This window comes from Theropithecus gelada, chromosome 8 (genome assembly GCF_003255815.1).
Source record: "Theropithecus gelada isolate Dixy chromosome 8, Tgel_1.0, whole genome shotgun sequence".
Taxonomy (NCBI): domain Eukaryota; kingdom Metazoa; phylum Chordata; class Mammalia; order Primates; family Cercopithecidae; genus Theropithecus; species Theropithecus gelada.
In genome coordinates this window covers 68,863,033-68,887,452 of record NC_037676.1, presented here as the reverse complement: position 1 = coordinate 68,887,452, position 24,420 = coordinate 68,863,033, and the positions used below count along the sequence as shown (strand labels likewise).

The 24,420-nt window shown below is 36.2% G+C and overlaps 1 protein-coding gene across 3 annotated transcripts in view; it reads left to right on the top strand.

The window, feature by feature from the left end:
• Positions 1–24,420, top strand: part of MYBL1 (MYB proto-oncogene like 1) — a 49,199-nt gene that overhangs the window by 12,487 nt on the left and 12,292 nt on the right. For 2 of the 3 annotated variants that reach the window (XM_025395248.1, XM_025395247.1), the window contains exons 4-10: positions 2,166–2,258; positions 3,801–4,021; positions 5,594–5,768; positions 8,154–8,228; positions 8,810–8,914; positions 20,524–20,757; positions 22,435–22,803. In XM_025395248.1, the coding sequence (XP_025251033.1) occupies positions 2,166–2,258; positions 3,801–4,021; positions 5,594–5,768; positions 8,154–8,228; positions 8,810–8,914; positions 20,524–20,757; positions 22,435–22,803 (1,272 nt within the window). The remainder of the gene's footprint in view (positions 1–2,165; positions 2,259–3,800; positions 4,022–5,593; positions 5,769–8,153; positions 8,229–8,809; positions 8,915–20,523; positions 20,758–22,434; positions 22,804–24,420) is intronic. The other variant, XM_025395249.1, reaches the window with a different exon arrangement.

Here is a 24,420-nt window from a genome sequence, read left to right as displayed (position 1 = left end):
CCACGCCCGTCTAATTTTGTTTGTATTTTTTTTTTTTAGTAGAGATGGGGTTTCTCCATGTTGGTCAGGCTGGTCTCGAACTCCCAACCTCAGGTGATCTGCCCGCCTCGGCCTCCCAAAGTGCTGGGATTGCAGGTGTGAGCCACTGTGCCCAGCCCTCACATATACTCTTATTTGTATCCTTAATACACTGTGAGTAGTGAGGGAAAATATACGTATTTGAATTTAAATATTGACTACTTTGGGTTTCATGAACCATGTTAACTATGTTTTTTCTATATTGTCATATGCCTTTCAACATAACCCAGAAACTGAGATCAAGTAATGTGAAAGAGCATCAATTTTCGAGTCAGTTTGAATTGTGTTCAAATGTCAGCTCTATGAGCGTAGAAAAATTACTTAGCCTCTTTGATTGTCACCTTCCTTATCTATAATATCTAGGTAATCATACTCGTTTCTGTAGTATGGTTGTATAGAACTAGAAATAACATATAGGATGTTTGGCACAATTCTTAATTTTTACCAGGTGTTCAATAAATGGAAGCTAGGTTAGTTATTTACATTAGCATTAACGGAAATGCTACAAGGATATACAGGAGCAACCTGATTATTTTGAAGAAAGTATCAGCCTTAAAATGGATCAGCATTGGTGTACAGAAGCCATAAGTGAAGCTGAGTTTGAATAAAAATAATTTTAAGTGCATTGGGCAAAAGAGCCATTGGTAGACAAAACATTTGTATCTGTCCCTTTATATGTTTCTAGATTATCTGTAATCTTATGAACTAACAATTTTGTAAACTGTGAATCACTAATAAAGTGTTAGGTGTCGGTGTCATTATCCTTGTAATATGTAGGAGTTACCAGGTTCTGAACTGACTAAAATAAGGCTTCATTTATAATTTTTGGAGTTTGAGATGTTTCTACCCAGATACTGCATAGGTTTTCTTATTCTGGTGAATTCATTTTCTTTTTAAGTATGAACACTTAACCAATTTAATTGAAATGTAACATGCATCTTCTATATAGACTATGTAATATTTTCTTAATAACTTGGAGTCATAATTTATAACATCCTTTTGATCCCATGAAGTAGTATAGTAAAGCCTTTACATTTTTTTAAAACTGTGTGGTTAGGTACCACTGAACTACGTGAATCCAGACTGATAGGCTATTTGAGTTCTTTCTCTTTTTTTTTTTTTTTTTGAGACGGGAGTTTCGCTCTTGTTGCCCAGGTTGGAATGCAATGGTGCAATCTTGGCTCACCGCAACCTCCGCCTCCCAAGCTCAAGCGATTCTCCTGCCTCAGCCTCCTGAGTAGCTGGGATGACAGGCATGCACCACCACACCTGGCTAATTTTGTATTTTTAGTAGAGACGGGGTTTCTCCATGTTGGTCAGGCTGGTCTTGAACTCCAGACCTCAGGTGATCCACCCGCCTCAGCCTCCCAAAGTGCTGGGATTATAGGCATGAGCCACCGTGCCTGGCCCTATTTGAGTTCTTATGTCAGCTTTGTATAGTTTTCTGTCCACTGCTTTTTATTCCTCAGCTCTAAATCCATTTCTTTATGGCGGTTATCTGTGTTTTATCTTTGCTGTTTGCTGTATTATAAGGTGTAGTGTAAAGATACACACTTTAGTTTTAAATAAATTGTTTTTTATTTGTAGTCTAAGCCCTGTTGACTACTGTAATTAAGAAAAAACATAGGTCGGGCGCCGTGGCTCACGCCTGTAATCCCAGCACTTTGGGAGGCCGAGGCGGGTGGATCACGAGGTCAGGAGATCAAGACCATCCTGGCTAACACAGTGAAAACCTGTCTTTCCTAAAACTACAAAAAATTAGCCGAGTGTGGTGGCAGGCGCCTGTAGTCCCAGCTACACGGGAGGCTGAGAATGGCATGAACCCGGGAGGCGGAGCTTGCAGTGAGCTGAGATTGCGCCACTGCACTCCAGCCTGGGCAACAGAGTGAGACTCCCTCTCAAAACAAACAAACAAACAAACAAAAAATTTGGACACAGACATGTAACATAAATGTTACATGTTTAAAGAATGCTGTTGAATACACTATTCTTGAAGTCTTTGTTCTAAGGATGTGAGACGTAAATTCGGGCTGACTTGCTTTCTGGAAGATAGTTGTTTAATAACAAAATCATCTAAATTTTTTCAGAATCGCTCTGATTTTCAGTGCCAGCATCGATGGCAGAAAGTTTTAAATCCTGAATTGATAAAGGGTCCTTGGACTAAGGAAGAAGATCAGAGGGTAATGTGTTCATACTCTTTATATTCACTATATAGGTAGACTAGTTTTTTTCTTCCTAATGTGTTGTTTTGACATATGAAATATATGTTTAAGTCACTTTGATTTTGTTCTCTGGAGGCTACTTGCATGAGAATTGAATGTTAAGTGTCTTGAAATGTTGTTGGGTTTTTAAAAAATTGAGTCAAACCAAGTATAACATACAGCCCTTTCTTTCTGAGAGTTTGGTTTGCAGAAGGAAAAATACTTGCTGTAAGGTTACTTACCTTGTTTTGAACTCTATTTCATAACTGTTAGGGTACAGTTTTTTGTCAAAAATCTAGTTAACATTTTAAAACAGATTTTCATTTTATTTTTACATCTAATAACTTGATATGCACAGAAGTCATTCTTAACTTTTTCTCTTGACCTATAATGAGCCATGGATTAGATAGATGTCAGAGCATCATGTTTCCAAAGGTTTTGTGATTTAAAAACCAAGGTCATTGTTTGTGCTATAAAGTCGGAGATGAATAGAAGCTTTTCTGCACTCCACTAGGAATTGTTCTTTAGTTAATGCTTTTTAAGTCATAAAAGTTGCTAATGCAGTTGAGGCATTAGAGCATCCTTACTCCTGCTCAAAACAAACTTTATTTGTTATTCTTATTTTTAAAATTTTTTTAAATAAATAGAGATGGAATCTCGCTATGTTTTCCAGACTGGTCTTGAACTTCTGGGCTCAAGCAATCTGCCCATTTCGGCCACTCAAAATGCTGGGATTAGAGGCTGAGCCATCATGCCTAGCCAGAACAAACTTTAAAGTTACTTCACCTAGACTGCTTTGATTTACTTGATGGCTACTCATAAGTTTTAAAATGTGTGATCTTGTTTAAAAATACATTTACCAAAGCCTTAAATTTTATTTTTTAAAGATAGTAAATAGATATACATACAGTGAAAATATCAACATATATTAAAGTTAGTCTACCAATATAAAATGTTTATGAGGTGATATTTGACATAGGGCAGTGAGGTAAAGTGGGCTGGAATAACTATTCTTGCGATTTTAGGTGAAATAAAAACAACTGTAAAATGTGGAAAAGAGAATATGTAATCTGTGTCCTTTCAGTTTGAGAAAGGAAGAAATGACAGCACCAATAACTTGGTAGAATCTTTCTGCTTCCAAATTGTTTTTTTTGTTTTTTTGTTTTGTTTTGTTTTTGGCTTTGTGCTGAAGCTTTTTTTTTTTTTTTTTAAATAGATGTAAGAGTAGAAAATGCACAAGTTTCAACATGTTTACAGTTATTTCAAGTTAATAGTGTATGAGAGCAATTTAATTTCAAGTGTCTTTAATTAGCCCCTTGGATTTTTAGATGCATTTGGAATCAATTTTTGAAGCTGGCAAATGCTAAAGGGCTATTTATTAGTAATTTTTTTTTTTTTTTTTTTTTACAAATGTAGTTGTGGCTTGGATTTAATGCATTTATTTAAAATGGTATTCTTGAATTATGTTTTAAAATTCTTTCAAGGTAATGCTTTTTTAAACTTTGTTTTTCTGTTTCCTAGGTTATTGAATTAGTTCAGAAATATGGACCAAAAAGATGGTCTTTAATTGCAAAACATTTAAAAGGAAGAATAGGCAAGCAGTGTAGAGAAAGATGGCATAATCATCTGAATCCTGAGGTAAAGAAATCTTCCTGGACAGAAGAGGAGGACAGGATCATCTATGAAGCACATAAGCGATTGGGAAATCGTTGGGCAGAAATTGCTAAACTACTTCCAGGAAGGTGCTTATATAAATGTATATATATTTTTCTGTACTTAAACATGACCTTTATTACCTTACTATTAAATACATTTGCAAGTCGCCTATGACTTTTTAAAAGTTATAATTAAAATGTAGACTATATTACATAAGCAACCTTTTGGGACCATTTGTACTAAATTCTGTGGTAAAGGGTATGATTGCTTTTTCAATGAATTATTTTATGGCAATAATTTGTACAATAAAATGATAGATTTTAGATTATATAAACCTTTAATACACTTCTAAAATCATGTTGACATATCAGTGCCAATCAAGTGAGACCCCCTTTGTATAAACTTTGTTGGAACAGAATCTAAATCTAAGATTTCTTTCATATTGCATTCTATGTGTAAGACCAGGGAATAATATGCTAGCTGCAGTAAACTGCTATGGAAGTGTGTTGGGGAAAATTCAATCTTAATTAATTATGGTATGATCCAAACCATGGAATTAGTATATATATCCATGTGGCTAAAATACAAAATTTTCCTCAGAGGCAGTGATGTGCTAAGTATACTCTACATTGTACTGATTCATATGTTTTCTAGTAGTGTTTAGTACAGCAGATCAACAACCTTGTGAAAATTCATAACTTAGAAGGCATGCATTTGTCTTTTGTTGCTGTAGTCTCTATCTGTATAGTACGTTATAGCATTACGTGCTTTTACATGTATTCTTAATTTTTATAGACTTGGAAAGTATACAGAGCAAACATTGCTATCTTTGTTTTATAGATAAGATATTAAGGCATAGTGTTAAATTTTTTATTCAAGTTATTAAACCAGGTCTAGATACTTTTAATCTCTTGTACATCTTCCTACTTTCCATAGAACCTAGCTTAGTGCCTTAACATTTACTGAAAACCTGCTTTATATGTGTATATTTTATGAGGGATGAAATTTGCACTATAAGTAGCTATAGGTTGAAGATTTACATTTTTATAAAGGGAACCTTAGATAAGAAGGGAGCCAATTAATTCTTTCTTACCATAAATATTTTGTTCTAAGAAGTGAAAATACCGGGATTCTTTAGTTTGTGATTTGCTTTTCATGATCATGTTTGTACCTGGCTTAAGACCTTGGCTGTTGCTATACTCTTTATCTGGAATGCTCTTTTTTTTTTCTTTCTGTTCTTGTATGGCTGATTTGTTCTAACCAAACCAAAATTACTCTATTACCCACTTTTCTTGTCCTACTTTATTTGCATTGTACTGATTATTTATTTATTTATTTGTTTTTCTATTCCTCCTTCCTTCCCACTTCCACACTTCCAAGGAGAGTGTAAGCTCCATGAGAGCAGTGACCTACTTTGCCTTATTCACTGCAATATTTCTGGTGCTTAGAACTATGCCTGACATATACACATACAGTTTATCTTTTGAATTTAAAAAAAGCACCTATATTCCTGAGTAGAAACTCCAAAAGAAAAATTAAGAAAAAAGTATCTAATTTCATCAGTGTAAAAATTTGTTTTAAGCACTTTGTACAAGTTACACAGTGTTGAAATCTGTGGAATCCTTTTTTCTTTTTAAATTGTACCTTTCCTTTCTTAGGACTGATAATTCTATCAAAAATCATTGGAATTCTACTATGCGAAGAAAAGTGGAACAGGAGGGCTATTTACAAGATGGAATAAAATCAGAACGATCTTCATCTAAACTTCAACACAAACCTTGTGCAGCTATGGAACATATGCAAACCCAGAATCAGTTTTACATACCTGTTCAGGCACATACTTTTAATACCTTTATTATTTTAAAAAATTTCTTAAGTTGCTATATGAGAAGGTGTTTTGTTTCTTAATAGGACAAGTACAATGCATATTAAGGGGTAAATAGAGAAATTGAAAAAAATGTGTAACTTTGATTTATAAGTATTTTGAGAACAGATTTATTAAAATGTTTCCTTTTATATGTAATTTTTACATTAAGAAACTATATACATTTCCTAATACTCTAATTCTTTGAATCTTCATTTATGATTCAAAGCTAATGGTCATCTGTGCTTTAACATTCTATTGTACTTTCCATTTAAAAAATTTTGGTGTAATTATAGTATTGCTTATCTCTAAGAGGTAGGTATATATAAAATGGCTTAAAGGAGAAAGTAGCAAAAAATAACTTAAGTAATTGTTTTGGGGGGTGTGGTAATTAATTGGCCTTTGCTGACATTCAGCTTTGCTTTTCCCCCTAATAACTAATCACTTGGGTAATTTTAGTCTTTGTTTAGATGATTCATTAAAGTAGATATTACATGAGCTCAAAATGGGGCAAGCTCTATGTTGTCCCTTACAGTGCATTTTTCTACTTGGAAGAAATTAGTGTAGGAGTCTTCATGGGATTTGTTTTACATTTCCTTGTCTACCTGTTATGCCGTTTTTCACAATGCACAATTCTTGGTTCTTGTCACATAAATTGTAAAGATTAAGTCAGGACTTAGTGGTTGTCTACCAAAAGATAAAATTGGGCGAGATATTAAAAATCTGTGCTTTTTATGCCTGAGATTTGATTTTTGACATTTTGTGGACATTAAGTTTTTTAAGCATCATTTTAAAAGAACCACTTAGAGTAATGACATTTTCATTAACAATAGGAAAACAAGTGAAGACAGTATATCTGCTGATACTCAATACCTTAAGGTTTTTATTATGTTTCTTTACATTTTTCTTTAGAGTCTAGATTTCAGCAGCATAAACTGAAACATTCTGCTTCTGTCTTAGAAAGGTTATCGTTTAAATTTATTTTTTTAACTTGTAGAAAGATAATACATGGGGCCAACAGAGTATTTAACAGTCTTAATCTAAATATGTTGGAAAGATGAGGATATTTCTTGTACTACAAGAATTGTTTCCTTTTTAATTTAGATATATTCATTATTCAATTAATTTAAACTAATAAAATAATTTTATTATATGTGTGACTTGATAAAAAAATAGATGGGTTTAAAATACCGTCACAGATTTTCATGAAAAGTTTGGGAAAGATAAGTTTTTAATTCGTTGGAGTTAGCAAGCTGAGCGATAAGTGGTACTAATCGAGTATTCTAAACGTTAAGTTCTATGTTAGAAGTTATACATAATAATTCTGCATTATATAGTAATTTAGGTAGATCATTATGGAAAGCAGACAATTTCATATTTATATTTTTAAATTTTAAGCCTTTTTTTTTTTTTTTGAGACAGAGTCTCTTTCTGTTGCCACGCTGGAGTACAGTGGTACGCACACAGCTCACTGCAGCCTCAACCACCTGAGCTCATGTGATCCTCCTGCTTCAGCCTCCTGAGTAGCTGGGACTATAGGCATGCTCCACTACACCCAGCTAATTTTTTAATTTTTTGTAAAGACAGGGTCTTGCCATGTTGCCCAGGCTGGTCTTGGATTCCTGGGCTCAAGCAACCATACTCCCTCAGCCTCCCAAAGTGCTGGAATTACAGGGTTGGGCCACTGCACCCAGCCCCAATTTTAAGGCTTTTAAAAACACCTTCTCTCATATGTCTTCCCACTACTGCTTACTAAATTTATATGTATCTTGAAAATTCTTATTACAGATGTTTTAGGAAAGAAGCAGAATGATACGTAGCCTATCATATCTATTAAAAGTATATGAGTGATTCTGATTGTTTTTCTAAGACAAGTAATAGGAGAAGCCTTTCGCATGGAGTGGTGATAAAAGTAGGAGATATGAACATTGAAAACTTGCTTCAGTCTCTGTCCTTGTGAGTGCTTCATTCATATGGACACATAGGAACACAATTACTTTGTTTTCTCTAGGAGATAGAGCAACCCTTCTAATAGTAGATGTTTAAATATATATGGGGAATGTCAGATTTAATAAACTGGCTGATAAATCTAGGCTAAGTAATTCTCATATTTCATCTGGGAAAAAAAGTCTTTTCTAAGTGTTATAACTTTTAATCCATAGGTTCTAGGATTGGAGCTGTAGTTATTATTTAATAGATAAGAAAGTATTATAGGTATAAAATTTCAAAAGTAATACAGGTACTTTCTAAGTTTTTTATGTTGATACTATTTCAAAAGTTTTTGTCATTTGCTTTAGATTTTAAACATTTATATATCATTATATGTGTGATAAAATGCATTAATTACTTTTTAGATACCTGGGTATCAGTATGTGTCACCTGAAGGCAATTGTATAGAACATGTTCAGCCTACTTCTGCCTTTATTCAGGTAACTTTTATCTACAACAAAAACCAAAGGAAATGTGTTCAGTCACATTTTAAAAAGCCTAATAGTATCTATTTCCTCATTTATTAAACTAGTATAAAAATAATACGATCTGTCCTACTTGGAGTACTCTAACCTTAAAGAAGAAAGTGTGTAAGTGGGGTTTAAGAAATATAAACTGTACAAGTATAAGATGATTAACGATACCAGTATGGTAGTCCTTTCATTCTTTCAAGGTAAAGCATTCAAGTTGTGAATGGACATATTTTTGCTAAATTGTATAGAATATATGTATTAAGATTTAAAAATCTAAAATATTCCAAACATACATTTCAGCTTATATAGATGATGCAACATTTTTTTAAGGCATTAAAATTTTCCCAAATCTGTTAAGTTGAAAATATTTACCAGCAGCTCTTTAGATACCAGAGGGATTGTAATAATGAATATTTAGTATTTAGTAGCATTAAGCTTTATTAGAAAAAATATATTTCATGTTGCATAGAAGAAAATAAACATGAGAACACTAATAATAAAGCAATTATGTAAGTAGCCTGTTTTCTCTTTTATTTAACTTATTTTAGCAACCCTTCATTGATGAAGATCCTGATAAGGAAAAGAAAATAAAGGAACTTGAGTTGCTGCTTATGTCAGCTGAGAATGAAGTTAGAAGAAAGCGAATTCCATCAGTAAGAAATAAGCTTAAGTGTTATTTGTATTGTTAGAATCTTTCATATATGCTTTTTGTCATTTTTATCAGCTAGAAAGCATACTCAGTATGACTGCAGATTTTAATATGGAGTAAAAATGGTTTTGTTATTTTTTTCATTTGCAACTTTCAGGTTGCCTGATTTTTTCTTTTTCTTTTTGAGACAGGATCTTGCTCTGTCACCCAGGCAGAAATGCAGTGGTGTAATCACTGATCACTGAAGCCTTGACCTCCTTGGCTCAAATGATGCCCCACCTCAGCCTCTCAAGTAGCTGGGACTACAGGTGCCTGCCACCATGCCTGACAAATTTTTTTTTATTTTTTATTTTTGTAGAGACAGGGTTTCACCGTGCTGCTCAGGCTGGTCTCAAACTCCTGGGCTCAAGCGATTCTCCTGCCTTGGCCTCCCAAAGTGCTGGGATTATAGGTGTGAGCCGCTGTGCCTGGCCCAAGGTTGCCTGATTTTGATATACATTTCTTTGAGCATAATTTACAATGTTCTGTGTTAGGATACTTCTTGAGTCATAAATGCAAAGCAGGTGTAAAGTAAACTCTCTATATATACACACACATATATATTTGTGAAAATTATGTGTGTTTAGATTAGGCTTTGGCGTTATTTTAGACATTCCATGTAATGATGGGTTTAATTCTTTTTAAAATAAAGAATCGAATAGATGTAGAGGGATTTATAAGCTCCAAAATTACTTTTATTCTCTTTAAAATTTTTTCCTATTTACTAGTTTTAGAATATGAGCTCAGTAAATTAAAGAAAGTAATAACACTAAAGATATATGGGAAAAGGAACATTTAGAGTTTATGCTCTCTAAACAATTCTTGTAAAAGAAAAAATTTTATATAGATGTTGGGTGTTGGTTACCCCATGTGAAAACTATTGTGTAAGATTTGGTTGATGAGACTAGGAGTGTTAAATTAGGATCAAAGGTAATTATCCTAGTAGAATTAAGCAGGTTATGCTAGATTGGTTAAAAGAAAGATACAAGTTTATACTTAAATGACTTTTTTTTAGGTTTTTAAATTAAAATTTTTAAATTGGGAAATAATTGTACATTTTCATGGGGTACATAGTGATGTTTCCATACATGTGATGTATATTGACCAGATCATGGTAATTAGCATATCCATCATCTCACATACTTATAATTTCTCTGTCTTGGGAACATTCAATATCTCCCCTTCTAACTATTTGAAACTATTTAATATTGTTAACTATAGTCATCCTACAGTGATATAGAACACTAGAACTTGTTCCTTCTATCTAGCTGTGATTTTGTATTCTTTAACGCATATTTCCCTATCCCTCCCTTCACCCTACCCTTCCTTTAAATAACATTTTTAAAAATTTAAAATAATGCCTTGAGCCTTATAATTTTATTTTTTTTTAGACAGAGTCTCACTCTCATTCAAGCTGGAGTGCAGTGGCGCAATCTTGGCTCTACAAAAAGTTTTTTTTTTTTTTTTTTAAATTAGCTAAGTGTGGTGGTGCACAACTGTGGTCCTAACTACCCAGGAGGCTCCTGGGTTCAAGTGATTCTCCTGCCTCAGCCTCCCGAGTAGCTGGGATCACAGGCATGTAACAACATGCCCAGCTAATTTTAAAAATTTTTTAGTAGAGATGGCGTTTCACCCTAGTCTTGAACACCTAACCTCAAGTGATTTGCCCACCTTGGCCTCCCAAAGTACTGGGATTACAGACTTGAGCCACCATTCCTCGCCCCTTTTTACATTTAGAAAAGGGTTTCTTTGTTTTTTGTTTGGGACTAAATGAGAGGACAGAATACTGAGAGTGACTGGGAACTCAGGCAAAATTACTACAAAGATAACCTGAAATCTTGAAATAGTATTATGAGGCAACTGGTGATGTCTTTATACTACTTAAGAGGATGTTAATAAAAATGATATTTATTGATTATAATAGGCAAGATATGTATTATAAGAAAAGCAATTTGCGTTTTTTGGTTTTTGAGTCAGGGTCTTGGTCTGTTGCCCAGGCTGGAGTGCAGTGGTACGATCATGGCTCACTGCAGCCTCAGCCTCCTGGGTTTAAGCAGTCCTCCCACCTCAGCTTCCTGGGTAGCTAAGACCACAGGTGTGTGCCACCACACTTGGCTAATTAAAAATATACTTTTTGTAGAGACAGGATTTCCCTATGTTGCAGTTTCTGTTTTGAAACTGCAAAAACCATGAGCAACTAGGAAGACCTGACGTATACTTACCTTAAAGTTAATTTGTTTTTGTTAGGAAGCTACAAATAGGCTGGGCTTGGTGGCTTATGCCTGTAATCTCAGGACTTTGAGAAGCTGAGGTGGGAAGGTCACTTAAGCCCAGGAGTTTGAGACCAGCCTTGGCAGGTGAGATCCCACCTCTACAAAAAATTTAAAAAGAATTGGATAGGCGTGGTGACACATGCCTGTGGTTCCAGCTACTCAGGAGGCTGAGGCAGAAGGATCTCTTGAGCCTGAGAGGTCGAGGCTGCAGTCAGCAGTTATCACACCCCTGCACTCCAACCTGGGCAACAGAGCAAGACCCCATCTTAAAAATAAATAAATTAATTAATTAACCAGGCATGGTGGCACGTGCCTGTAGTCCCAGCTACTCAAAAGGCTGAGGGAGGAAGATTGCTTAAGCCCAGGGGTTTGAGGCTGCAGTGAGCTATGATCATACCACTGTACTTCAGCCTGGGTGACAGAGCAAGACCCTGTCTCAAAAAAAAAAAAAAAAGAAAAAAAAAAGCCACAAAGAATTATGGTGAGAGAATCAACATTTGTAGATGATTATATCATGTTTAAACCATTTTGGATTTTTTAAATAGAATCTTACCCTTTTTTAATTTAACAGGAAAAATATAAGTAAAAGAATGAATATTTTGCATTAAAAAGGAAGAAAGAAAGTTATTTTCTTTTTAGAACTCACTAAAATCTATTCTCATAAAGATTTGGTTGAATAAGCATATTCTGAATTCTAGAGGGAAGTTGCTGCAGCCAGTAGAATAGACTCCATACACATATAAAGCATTTTTTTTCTTTCTTTTTGAGATGGAGTCTTGCACTGTCGCTCGCTGCAACCTCCAACTCCCTGGTGCAAGCGATTCTCCTGCCTCAGCCTCCCGAGTAGCTGACATCACAGGCACGTGCCACCACACCCAGCTAATTTTTGTATTATTCGTAGAAACGGGGTTTCATCATGTTGGCCAGGATGGTCTTGATTTCCTGACCTCATGATCCACCTGCCTCAGCCTCCCAAAGTATTGGGATTACAGGCATGAGCCACCATGCCCTGCCTAACGGTTTTTTTTCTAAACAGTTATATGATAATATTGACTGCCATTTTACTGAGTATCAATTGTGCTCTACTCTTGTGAATGTTTTATATGTATGCTTGGTAATCCTGGTGTTAACACTGTTAAGAGGGTAGAATTTCATTTGAGAGTTCACATTTAAGACTGAATATGGTGACTCACACCTGTAATCCCAACACTTTCGGAGGCTGAGGCGGGCAGATCACTTGAGGCCAGGAGTTGGAGACCAGGCTGGTCAACATGGCAAAACCCCGTCTCTGCAAAAAATACAAAAACCAGGCGTGGTGGTGCGCCCCTGTAGTCCCAAGCTACTCGGGAAGCTGAGGTGGGAGGATCACTCGAGCCTGGGAGGTGGAGTTTGCTGGGAGCCGAGATTGGGCCAGGGCATTCCAGCCTGGACGACAGAGCGAGACCCTGTCTCAAAAAAAAAGAAAAAGAGATTCACATTTAGGTCTGTCTGATTGTAACCTATGGTTTTTTCACTGGGTCCAGTTATCGCCCTCTTTGTGTGTTGGATCTTTTTCTCACCTGCATACTAACTGAAAGGTGTGTGATTTGGAGGGAACCACATGTTCCCTCCAGCATGACAGGAGAACCATGCTGTCTCCTGAAAGTGATTGTCAAGTCAGAAGGTGGCTATGCTAATGAAATAGGAAATAATGAAATAAGATTAATTTCTTTTATTTTTAAAACAGGTCGAATTTGCTTTGCAACAGTGTTTTATTACCTTATTTAAGTTGAAATGTAACATTTTGTTGTGAATCTCTAGAACATTCTGAAAATTTTTACTTTTAGTAGTATTAGTTACCATTATTCAGTGCTTCCTATAGACTTTCAGTGTGCTCTCTACCATATGGTAGTTACTAGCCACATTTAGTTTTAAATAAAATTTAAAATTCAGTTTTTTAGTTGCACTAGCCACGTATCAGTTGCTTATATGGGTAGTGGCTCCTATTGAGCAGCTGGAAATACAGAACATTTTCATCATCTCAGAAAGTTCTGTTGAACAGTGCTACACACTTCACATGTTGTTTCTCATTCATAACTCTTCAAGGCCTCTTTTCTTATTTTTTATTATAAAACACTAGAAAACTAGGCTTGCAAGATAAATTGCCTAGTGTACATTTCTGAAGAGATAAAGAAAAGTGACATAGTCTCTGACTTCAGGTTTTACTCTGCAATGGGAATGTAGACAAGAAACAGGATAGTATATGATAAAATAAGACACAAGGGTTTTTTTTTGCTTTTATTATTATTTTTAATGGATACATAGTAATTGTACATATTTACTGGGTGTACAGTATACTATTTTGATACACGTATGCAATGTGTCTTGGTCAAGTCATGGTAATTAGCACATCCATCACCTCAAACATTTATCATTTCTTTGTGTTGGGAACATTTAAACCCTGCTCTTATAGCTATTTAAAAATATATAATAAGTTGCTGTTAATTATAGTTATCCTATAGTGCTATAGAACACTGGAACTTACTCTTCCTCTCTAGTTGTACTTATATATCCATTAACCAACTTTTGGCTACTCTCCCTTCTCCCCTCCCCTTCCTTGGCTCCCCTTCTTCTCCTCTAGTAGCCACTATTTTTCTCTATACTTCTATGAGCTCTACTTTTTTAGCTTCCACATGTAAGTGAGAACCTGCAGTGTTTATCTTTCTCTGCCTGGCTTATTTCATTTAACATAATGTCCTCCAAGTTAATTTGTGTTGCCACAAATGATAGAATTTCATGGTTTTTTTATGGCTAAATAGTATTATGTGGTTGTGTGTGTGTGTGTGTGTGTGTATAAATATACAGACACAGCACATTTTCTTTCTTTATTCTTCTGTTGATAGGCATTAGGTTGAATCCATATCTGTGAATAGTGCCATAATGAACATGGGAGTACATATATGATTTTCTTTCCTTTGGATACATACCCAGTAGTGGGATTACTGGGTCATATCATAGTCTATTTTTAGTTTTTTGAAGAGCCTCCATAGTGTTTTTCATAATGGCTGTACTAATTTATATTCCTTCCAACAGTAGAGTTCCCCTTTCTCCACATCTTTGCCAGCATCTGTTATTTTTTGTCTTTTTGATAATAGTCGTTCTGACAAGGGTAAGACGATATCTCGTCGTGGTTTTGATTTGCATTTCCCTGATGACTAGTGATATTGAGCATTTTTAAATATACCCATTGCCCATTTGTTTGTTTTCTTTTGATAAATATTGGTTCAGCTCATTTGCCTATTTTAAGTCAGATTATTGGCTGGGCACCTTGTCTCATGCCTGTAATTCCAACACTTTGATAGGCTAAGGTGGGTAGATTGCTTGAAATCATGAGTTCGAGACCAGCCTGGGCAACATGGTGAAACCCCATCTCTACAAAAAATATAAAACTTAGCCAGGCGTGGTGGTGAGCGCCTGTAGTCCCAGCTACTCAGAATGCTGAGGTGGGAGGATGGCTTGAGCCTGGGAGGTGGGGAGGTTGCCGTGAGCTGGGATGGTACCACTGCAGTGCGGCCTGAGCAGAAGAGCCAGTCCTTATCTCAAAAAAACAAAAACAAAAAAACCAAACCCAAACCAGATTATTTTTAGTATTTTTTGCTGTTGAGTTTCTTGTATAGTCTAGATATTAATCCCTTGTTGGTTAATAGTTTGCAAATATTTTCTCCCATCCTGCACATCGTTTCTCTCTTCACTGTGTTGATTGACTCCTTTGCTGTGCAGAAGCTTTTTAGCTTCTATTTAGCCCTAATATAATCCCGTTTGTCTATTTTTGCTTTTACTGCCTGTGTTTTTGAGATCTTCCCCATAAAATCTTTGCCCAAACAACATCCTAAAACATTTCTCCTATGTTTTCTTTCTTTTTTTGAGACGAAGCCTCATTCTTGTCACCCAGGCTAGAGTGCAGTGGCAGTGACGTGATCTCGGCTCACTGCAACCTCCACCTTCCGGGTTCAAGCAGTTCTCCTGCCTCAGCCTCCTGAGTAGCTGGGATTAAAGGCGCCTGCCACCACGCCCAGCTAATTTTTTGGTATTTTTAGGAGAGATGAAGTTTCACCACGTTGGCCAGGTTGGTCTCGAACTCCTGACCTCAAGTAATATGCCTGCCTTGGCCTCCCAAAGTGCTGGGATTAAATGAGCCACTGCGCCCAGCCTTTATGTTTTCTTCTAGTGGTTTTATACTTTAGGTCTTACATTTAAGTCTTTCATCCATTTTGAATTGATTTTCTTCTTTCACAAAAAAAGAGGTTTTTTTTTTTTTTTTTTTTTTAATATGGTGAGAGATAGGGAGCTAGTTTCATTTTTCTGCATATGGATATCCAGTTTTCCCAGCATTATTTATTGAAGAGACTGTCTCTTCTTCAATGAGTGTTCTTGGTGCCTTTGTTGAAAGGCTGTAAATGCGTGTATTTATTTCTGGGTTCTGTATTCTGTCCCAGTGCCATGCTGTTTTGGTTACTACAGCTCTATATAGAATATTTGGAAGCCTGTTAGTGTGATGTCTCCAGCTTTGTTTTTGTTTTTGCTTGTTTGTTTTTTTGCTCAGGATTACTTTAACTATTTGTAGTTTTTTAAATGAATTTTAGCATTGTTTTTGCTACTTTGGGGAAGAATGTCATTGGTATTTTAATAAAGATTGCACTGAACTGTAGATTACTTTTGGTAATATGGTCATTTTCACAATATTTATTATTCTAATTCTTGAATATGGGAGATCTTTGTATTTTTTCATGTCCTCTTAAATTTCTTTTATCAGTGTTTTGTAGTTTTTCTTGCAGAAATCTTTTACCTTCTTGGTTTAATTTATCCTATGTATTATTATTATTTTTTTGTAGCTATTGTAAATGGCACTGCTTTCTTGATTTCTTTTTGTGCTAGTTTGTTGTTGGTGTATAGAAACAATACTGATTTATTTTTTAGTTTTAGAGATGGGGGTCTTGCTATGTTGCCCAGGCTGGTCTTGAACTCCTGACCTCAAATGATCCTCCTGCCTTGTCCTTCCAAAGTGCTGGTATTACAGGTGTGAACCACCATGCCCAGCCAAAATACAACTGATTTTTTGTGTGTTGATGTTTTATCCTGCAACATTACCCAATTTGTTTATCAGTTCTAAGAGTTTTTTTTGAGGAACTTTATGTAAGGTTGTTATAGGGTGTTCTATATGTAAGTTCATGTTGTCTGCAAAGGGGGACAGCTTGACTTCCTTTTTTCCATTTTGGATGCCTTTTTTTTTTTTTCTCTTGCCTAATTGCTTTGGCTAGGACTTCCAGTACTGAGTTGAATAAAAGTGGTAAAAATGGGCATCCTTGTCTCATTTGAGATCTTAGAGAAAAAGCTTTCAGCTTTTCCTTGTTCAGTATGATGTTGGCTGTGGTTTTGTCATATATGGCCTTTATTGTGTTGAGGTATGTTTTTTCTATAGTTAACTTGTCGAGAGTTTTTATCATGAAGGGGTGTTGAATTTTATCAAATGATTTTTCATGTCTATTAAGATAATCTTTATTCTATTGATATTTGATTTTATTTATTGATTTATGTAGGTTGAATCATCCTTACATCCCTGAGATAAATTCTGTCTGATCTTGGTGAATGTCTTTTTGAATCTATGTTCATCAGGGATATTGGCTTACAGTTTTTTTATTTGGTTTTGGTATCAGGGTAATGCTGACCTTGTAGAATGAGTTTAGAAACGTTCCTTACTCTTCAGTTTTCTGAGAGAATTTGAAAAGAATTGATAGTTCTTCTTTGTATGTTTGATAGAATTCTGCAATGAATTGGGTCCTGGGCTTTACTTTTACAGGAGACGTTTTATTATAGATTCAATCTTGCTACTTGTAATTGGTCTGTTCAGGTTTTCTGTTTCTTCTTGGTTCAATCTTGATAGGTTATATCTGTCCAGAAGTTTATCCATTTCTGCTAAGTTTTCTAATTGGATGCACAGTTATTCATAATAGCCTCTAATGATCATTTGTATGCCTGTGGTATCAGTTGTAGTGTCTCCTTTTTTGTTTTTGATTTTATTTATTTGGGTCTTTTTTTTTCTTGGTTAGTCTGGCCAGCAGTTTGTCAATTTTGTTTATTTCTTTAAAAAGCCAACTTCTCCTTTCATAGTATTTGTTTGTCTCAATTTTGTTTATTTCTGCTTTTGATTTTCCTCTACTAGCTTTGGGTTTGGTTTGTTCTTATTTTTCTAGCTACATTGTTTATTTGAAATGTTTCTACTTTTTTGATGTATGCATTTATTGCTACAAACTTCCCTTTTGATACTGCTTTTGCTATATCCCGTAGGTGTTGGTATGTTGTGTTTCTACTTTCATTTGTTTCCAGAAATGTTTTGGTTTCCTTCTTAGTTTCTTCATTGACCTATTGGTTGTTCAGGAGCATGTTGTTTAATTTCTGTTTACAATTTCAAAAGTTCCTTTTGTTATTGATTTCTAGTTTTATTTCACTGTGGTCAAAAAAGACACTTGATATGACTTTAATTCTTTTAAATTTGTTCAGACTTATTTTGTGGCCTAATGTGTGGTCTGTCCTGGAGAATGTGCTGATGAAAAGAATGTATATTCTGCAGATATTGCATGAAATACTCTGTAGATGGCTGTTAGGTTCATTCGGTATAAATGTTCAATTTAAAGCCAATGTTTGTTTCTTTGTTGATTTTTCTGTCTAGATGATCTTTCATTGCTGAGAGTGGGGTGTTGAAGGCTCCAACTATTTTGTATTAGAGTCTATTACTCCTTTTAGATCAAATAATATTTGCTTGATGTAGCTAGGCGCTCTGATATTGGTGTATATATATTTGCAATTATATTCTCTTGCTGAATTGATCTCTTTATCATTATATATTGACCTTCTTTGTCTTTTTTTATAGGGTGTTCTTTTTTGTTTGTTTTGTTTTGTTTTTTTGAGGCAGGATTTCACTCCGTCCCCCAGGCTGAAATACAGTGCTGTGATCTCGGCTCACTGCAACCTCAACTTCCCAGGCTAAGGTGATCCTCCCACCTCAGCCTCCTAAGTAGTGGGGACCACAGGCGTGTGCTGCCATGTCCAGCTAATTATTATTTTTATTTATTTATTTATTTACTTTTGTGGAGATGGGGTTTTGCTATGTTGCCGAGGCTGATTTCAAACTCCTGAGCCCGACTTGGCCTCCCAAAGTGCTGTGGTTGCAGGCATGTGCTACCATGCCCAGTTTCTTTTTATAGTTTTTAACTTAAATTATGCTTTATCTGATAATGAGTATAGCTATTCCTGCTTGCTTTTAGTTTCTGTTTGCATAGAATATCTTTTTCCATCCTTTTACATTCGGTCCATATGTGTCTTTATAGGTGACATGAGTTTTTATGGGCAGCATATAGTTGGGTCATGTGTTTTTTAATCCATTCAGCTAGTCTATGTCTTTTAAGTGTGGAATTTAATCTGTTTACATTCAAGGTTATTACTGATATGTGAAGACTTAACTCTTTTCATTTTGTTAATTATTTTCTGGTTTTGTATATTCTTTGTTTCTTTCTTCCTCCCTTAATGTTTATTGTTGCAGTTTGGTGATTTTCTGTAGTACAGCGGTTTGATTATTTTATCTTTCTCCTTTGTGTACCTGCTCTACTAGTGAATTTTATTCGTTTACATATTTTCATAATAGTGTTTGTTATCTTTTTGCTTTCAGATACAGGACTTTTTTGAGCACTTCTTGTAAAGCTGATCTAGTGGTGATGAATTGCCACCATTTAAAAAGAAAAAGTCTGGGAAAGACTTTTATTTCTCCCTCATTTCTGAAGGATAGCTTTGCTGGGTATTCTTGGCAGGCATTTTTTTTTTTTTTTTTCCAGTACTTCTCAAATATATCATTTCATTCTCTTCTGGCCTGTAAGGTTTTTTCAGATAAATCTGCTGTTATCTAATAAGGATTTCCTTATGTGTGATGTAATACTTTTACTTTGCAATTTTTATTTTTAATTTTCTTTTGATAAGGGTCTCACTCTCACCCAGGCTGGAGTGCGGTGGTGTGATCACAGTTTGCTGCAGCCTTGACTTCTTGGGTTCAAGTGATGCCCTCACCTCAGCCTTTTGAGTTCTGGGACTACAGGCGCGTGGTACCATGCCCAGCTAATTTTTGTATTTTTTGTAGAAATGGAGTTTCGTTATGTTGGCCAAACTGTTCTCAAACTCCTGGGCTCAAGCAATCTGCCTGCCTCGACCTCCCAAAGTGCTGGGACTATAGGCATGAGCCACCGTACCTGGTCTCTCGTGCTATTTTTAGAATTCTCTCTTTGACTTTTGACAATTTGTGAGTCACAAAGTTTATGGTAACATATAGGAGAGGTGCTTGATTTAGATTGTTGTCACCAGGGAAAGGTTCCTGGAAGAAGTCCTAATTGAACTCAGCCTTGAAGGACAATGATTATATGTTAGCAAGATAAATGAATTAGAACATTATTATAAATGAAGCAGATAAAAGTGTACAATCAGATGAAGTACTTTCCAGTATTTGAACTGTGTGGTAAGAATAGCTTCCCTTTGGGAGGCCAAGGTGGGCAGGTCACCTGAGGTCAGGAGTTTGAGACCAGCCTGGCCAACATGGTGAAATCCCGTCTCTACTAAAAATACAAAAAATTAGCTGAGTGTGGTGGTGGGTGCCTGTAATCCCAGCTACCCAGGAGGCTGAGGCAGGAGAATTGCTTGAACCCAGGAGGTGGAGGTTGCAGTGAGCCGAGATCGCACCGCTGTACCCCAGCCTGGACAACTGAGTGAAAACTCCCACCTCAGGAAAAAAAAAAGAATAGCTTCCCTGGTCAGTAGGTTACAGAGCATTTTATTAATAGATAAAGGGAGCAGCAATATGTGCAAAGGCACTCAAGGTCAAAATAGTATAATTCATTGGGAGAATTGCAAGTGCTATAGTTGGGTATTCCTGATAACTACCAGGAATAAATAGATATACCTGGTAAGATTTAAATATATAGCTCTTGAGTAGAAGTGTTGAGAAATTAAGTTTGGAAGGAAGGGAGTAGCCAAATTCTAAGAGTTTGGACTTTATGTTGTATGTCAATGCTTGTTTTATCTCATCATGATTGTATAGATTAAAAATTTTAATTAGAAAAAAACATAGTCAAAGCATGTAGTTTAATGAAAAGAAGTATACCAATTTGAGGAAAGACAAAATATTTGCTACTATATTTTTAGCCTAATTGAAATGTGTTGAAATCTGAATTTATGCCTACATTGAGAATGACAAATAATATTAAAATTTCTTTTGTACTTTTAGCAGCCTGGAAGTTTTTCTAGCTGGTCTGGTAGTTTCCTCATGGATGATAACATGTCTAATACTCTAAATAGCCTTGACGAGCACACTAGTGAGTTTTACAGTATGGATGAAAATCAGCCTGTGTCTGCTCAGCAGAATTCACCCACAAAGTTCCTGGCCGTGGAGGCCAACGCTGTGTTGTCCTCTTTGCAGACCATCCCAGAATTTGCAGAGACTCTAGAACTTATTGAATCTGTAAGTAAAAAATTGTAAGATTATCAAAAGTTCAATTTTAGTTACATGATTTCATGCTCAGAAACTGAGTTTTGGACATTGACCAGTTTTATGTTTTGTATGCCATACTTAATTTTGTTCTGGTATTTTGCAGTGGCTTCTAGGGAAAAAAAGTTTAAAATTTTCTCAAATATGTGCCTTTTGAGGAATTTTTAAAAATTAAAAACTTAATTCATTTTTTATTATATAAGTTATACAGGTGCATTAGAGAAAGCTGGAAACTAGAGAAAACTGTAAAAAAGAAAATTAAAATGTTTCATAAACCCAGAGTTAATAATTTGATATTTTCCTTTCAGTCTGTGTTCTATACTTAGAAAACGCATTATATTTTTAAACCCAAAAATACACTTCTGTATTACATTTGTGGATTTTTTTTTCCACCCTGTCATGAGCATGTTTCTGTTTCTTTAACTTTTTTAAACTTGAATTTTTTGTTGTTGTTGTTAAGATGGAGTCTCACTCTGTCGCCCAGGCTGGAGTGCAGTGGCACAATCTCAGTTCACTGCAACCTCTGCCTCCTGGGTTCAAGCGATTCTCCTGCCTCAGCCTTCTGAGTAGCGGGATTACAGGTGCCTGCCACCATACCCAGCTAATTTTTATATTTTTAGTGGCGATGGAGTTTCCTCATGTTGGCCAGGCTGGTCTCGAACTCCTGACCTCAAGTGATCCTCCCACCTCAGCCTCCCAAAGTGCTGAGATTACAGTCGTGAGCCACCATGCCTGGCCTAAATTTGAATTTTAGGGGCTTTGTAGTATTCCATCAGATGAATATAAGAAAATATATTTACCCAATGTACTATTATTATTGGACATTTAGGTAGTGTCTAGCTTTTCAGCATTACGAATAACATATAAAGCTTTGTGCAAAATCATGATTATGTCTTTAGGTTAAATTGAATTTCTGGATCAAAGTGTATCACCATTTTTTTTTTTTTTTTTTTTTTTTTTTTGAGACGGAGTCTCGCTGTGTCGCCCAGGCTGGAGTGCAGTGGCCGGATCTCAGCTCACTGCAAGCTCTACCTCCCGGGTTTACGCCATTCTCCTGCCTCAGCCTCCCGAGTAGCTGGGACTACAGGCGCCCGCCACCTCGCCCGGCTAGTTTCTTTGTATTTTTTAGTAGAGACGGGGTTTCACCGGGTTAGCCAGGATGGTCTCCATCTCCTGACCTCGTGATCCGCCCGACTCGGCCTCCCAAAGTGCTGGGATTACAGGCTTGAGCCACCGCGCCCGGCCTCGTGTATCACCATTTTTAACATGTTCCATACACATTACCAAATGATTATGCAGACTTTGATGGTGTCTTCCTGATGTGGAGTAGAATGTGAAGTTTTATAACGAATTATACTTTTTGATAATAACTTAATTTTTGATAATAACTTACAATTTGTTCTTCTTAAAATACTTTGACAGTAAGCTTCAACTACTGAATTAGATGAACTATTATGTATTCTGGAATCATAGGAAAGCCATAATCTGTTCCTCTCAAATGACCTTGCTTAAAAAAAAAATGTCCAAGGAAAGCGTTTCCACTGATAAAATGAGTTGTTAATTAACTCTGTGGAAATCATCATCCTGTGTTCAAGATCAGATTTAACTAGGTTATAGCATTAACTTTATTAACAGTTTAATTTATTGCAGGATCCTGTAGCATGGAGTGATGTTACCAGTTTTGATATTTCTGATGCTGCTGCTTCTCCTATCAAATCCACCCCAGTTAAATTAATGAGAATTCAGCACAATGAAGGAGCCATGGAATGCCAATTTAACGTCAGTCTTGTACTTGAAGGGAAAAAAAACACTTGTAATGGTGGCAACAGTGAAGCTGTTCCTTTAACATCCCCAAATGTAGCCAAGTTTAGCACTCCACCAGCCATCCTCAGAAAGAAGAGAAAAATGCGAGTGGGCCTTTCCCCAGGCAGCGAACTTAGGGATGGCTCATTGAACGATGGTGGTAATACAGCGCTAAAACATACACCACTGAAAACACTACCATTTTCTCCTTCACAGGTAGCGGTGTTGATTTTGTTTATGTTTCTAAATGTCAATGAGTTAGATTAAATTAGATCTTTAATATCCTTACTAGCAGTTGGTAACTTTGATAACATAAAAAAATAATGTGTTTAAATGTATGCTTGAGAATACTGAACTCTGAGAGATTAGAAATTATCTCACAAAATGTAATAGTGGCATATATATATATATTGGAGACAGGGTCTTGTTTTGTTGCCCAGGGTGGAGTGCAATGGCACAAACATGGCACACTGCCGCCTCAACCACCCAGGCTCAAGTGATCTTCCCGCCTCAGCCCCCAAGTAGCCTGGACTATAGATGCGTGCCACCACACCTAGCTAATTTTTGTATTTTTTGTAGAGATGGGGTTTCACCATGTTGCCCACGCTGGTGTTGAACTCCTGAACTCAAGTAATCCACCTACCTTGGCTCCCAAAGTGCTGAGATTACAGGCGTGAGCCACTGCTCCCGGTTCTGCATATTATACTACAGTGTTTAGAGAGACATTTTCTTTATCTTGTAGTCCCATATCTTTATAGAACTCATCATAAAACAAGCCTGGAAAGGTAAAATTGATTTGCCCAAAGTTATCTAATGCAAGGCTGAGACTGAGATCCAGTTTCCTGACTGACTACTGTGCGATAGATACACCTGATAAAGTTTAAAGTGACCTTACCTATTTAAAGTAATTTATTTAGTTTGCCCGCTGAATTTTTCCTTTTAACGTTCTTTGGAAGAAACTTAGATAATTGCTTACTGTAAGAATTTAACGTGTCAAGAGGTTTCCCAAGGATGTCCAGAACTACCTACTTACTTTCTTCTCTTATAATACCCCTGGACAGTAGATGTTTATGTTAGGACAGTTTCCTATTGAACACTTGCTATGCTCCAGGCTGTTTGCCAAACTTTTTTTTGTTTTTTTTTTGAGATGGAGTTTTGCTCTTATTGCCCAGGCTGGGGTGCAATGGCACCATCTCGGCTCACCGCAACCTCCGCCTCCTGGGTTCAGGTGATTCTCCCGCCTCAGCCTCCCCAGTAGCTGGGATTACAGGCATGCGCCACCATGCCTGGCTAATTTTGTATTTTTATTAGAGATGGGTTTCTCCATGTTGGTCAAGCTGGTCTCGAACTCCCAACCTTAGGTGATCTGCCCACATCCGCCTCCCAAAGTGCTGGGATTACAGGCGTGAGCCACCGGCCCGGCCTCCAAACACTTTTCTTATAGCATCTCAGTTGATGCTCTTTCAAAAGGAGTTAGGTGGAATAAAATTCTGAAGTTGAGCCACTTGTAAAAGGCAACAGTTAGTAAGAGATGGAGCTGATGTTTTCTGAAAGTGTTTGGCAGAGGCTACAAAGTTTAAGGGGGAAGAAGGGAGTTTAATGGTCAAATAAACATGGAGAATGCTGGGATATTATTGGAGGTATATTTTGAGGCTAGGGAGATAAGTAGGATCTGGCAGAACATAGATCTCTAAAAATTGTGCACCCATGCTTCAGGGAATGCCATTTGTATAGACTACAATGTGAATAGTCTGTTCACCTCCAGACCTGCTCTCAGAGTTAAAAAGCACTGGGGAAAGTGAAGTAGGCTTGGGCACACTAGCAGTTTTCTAT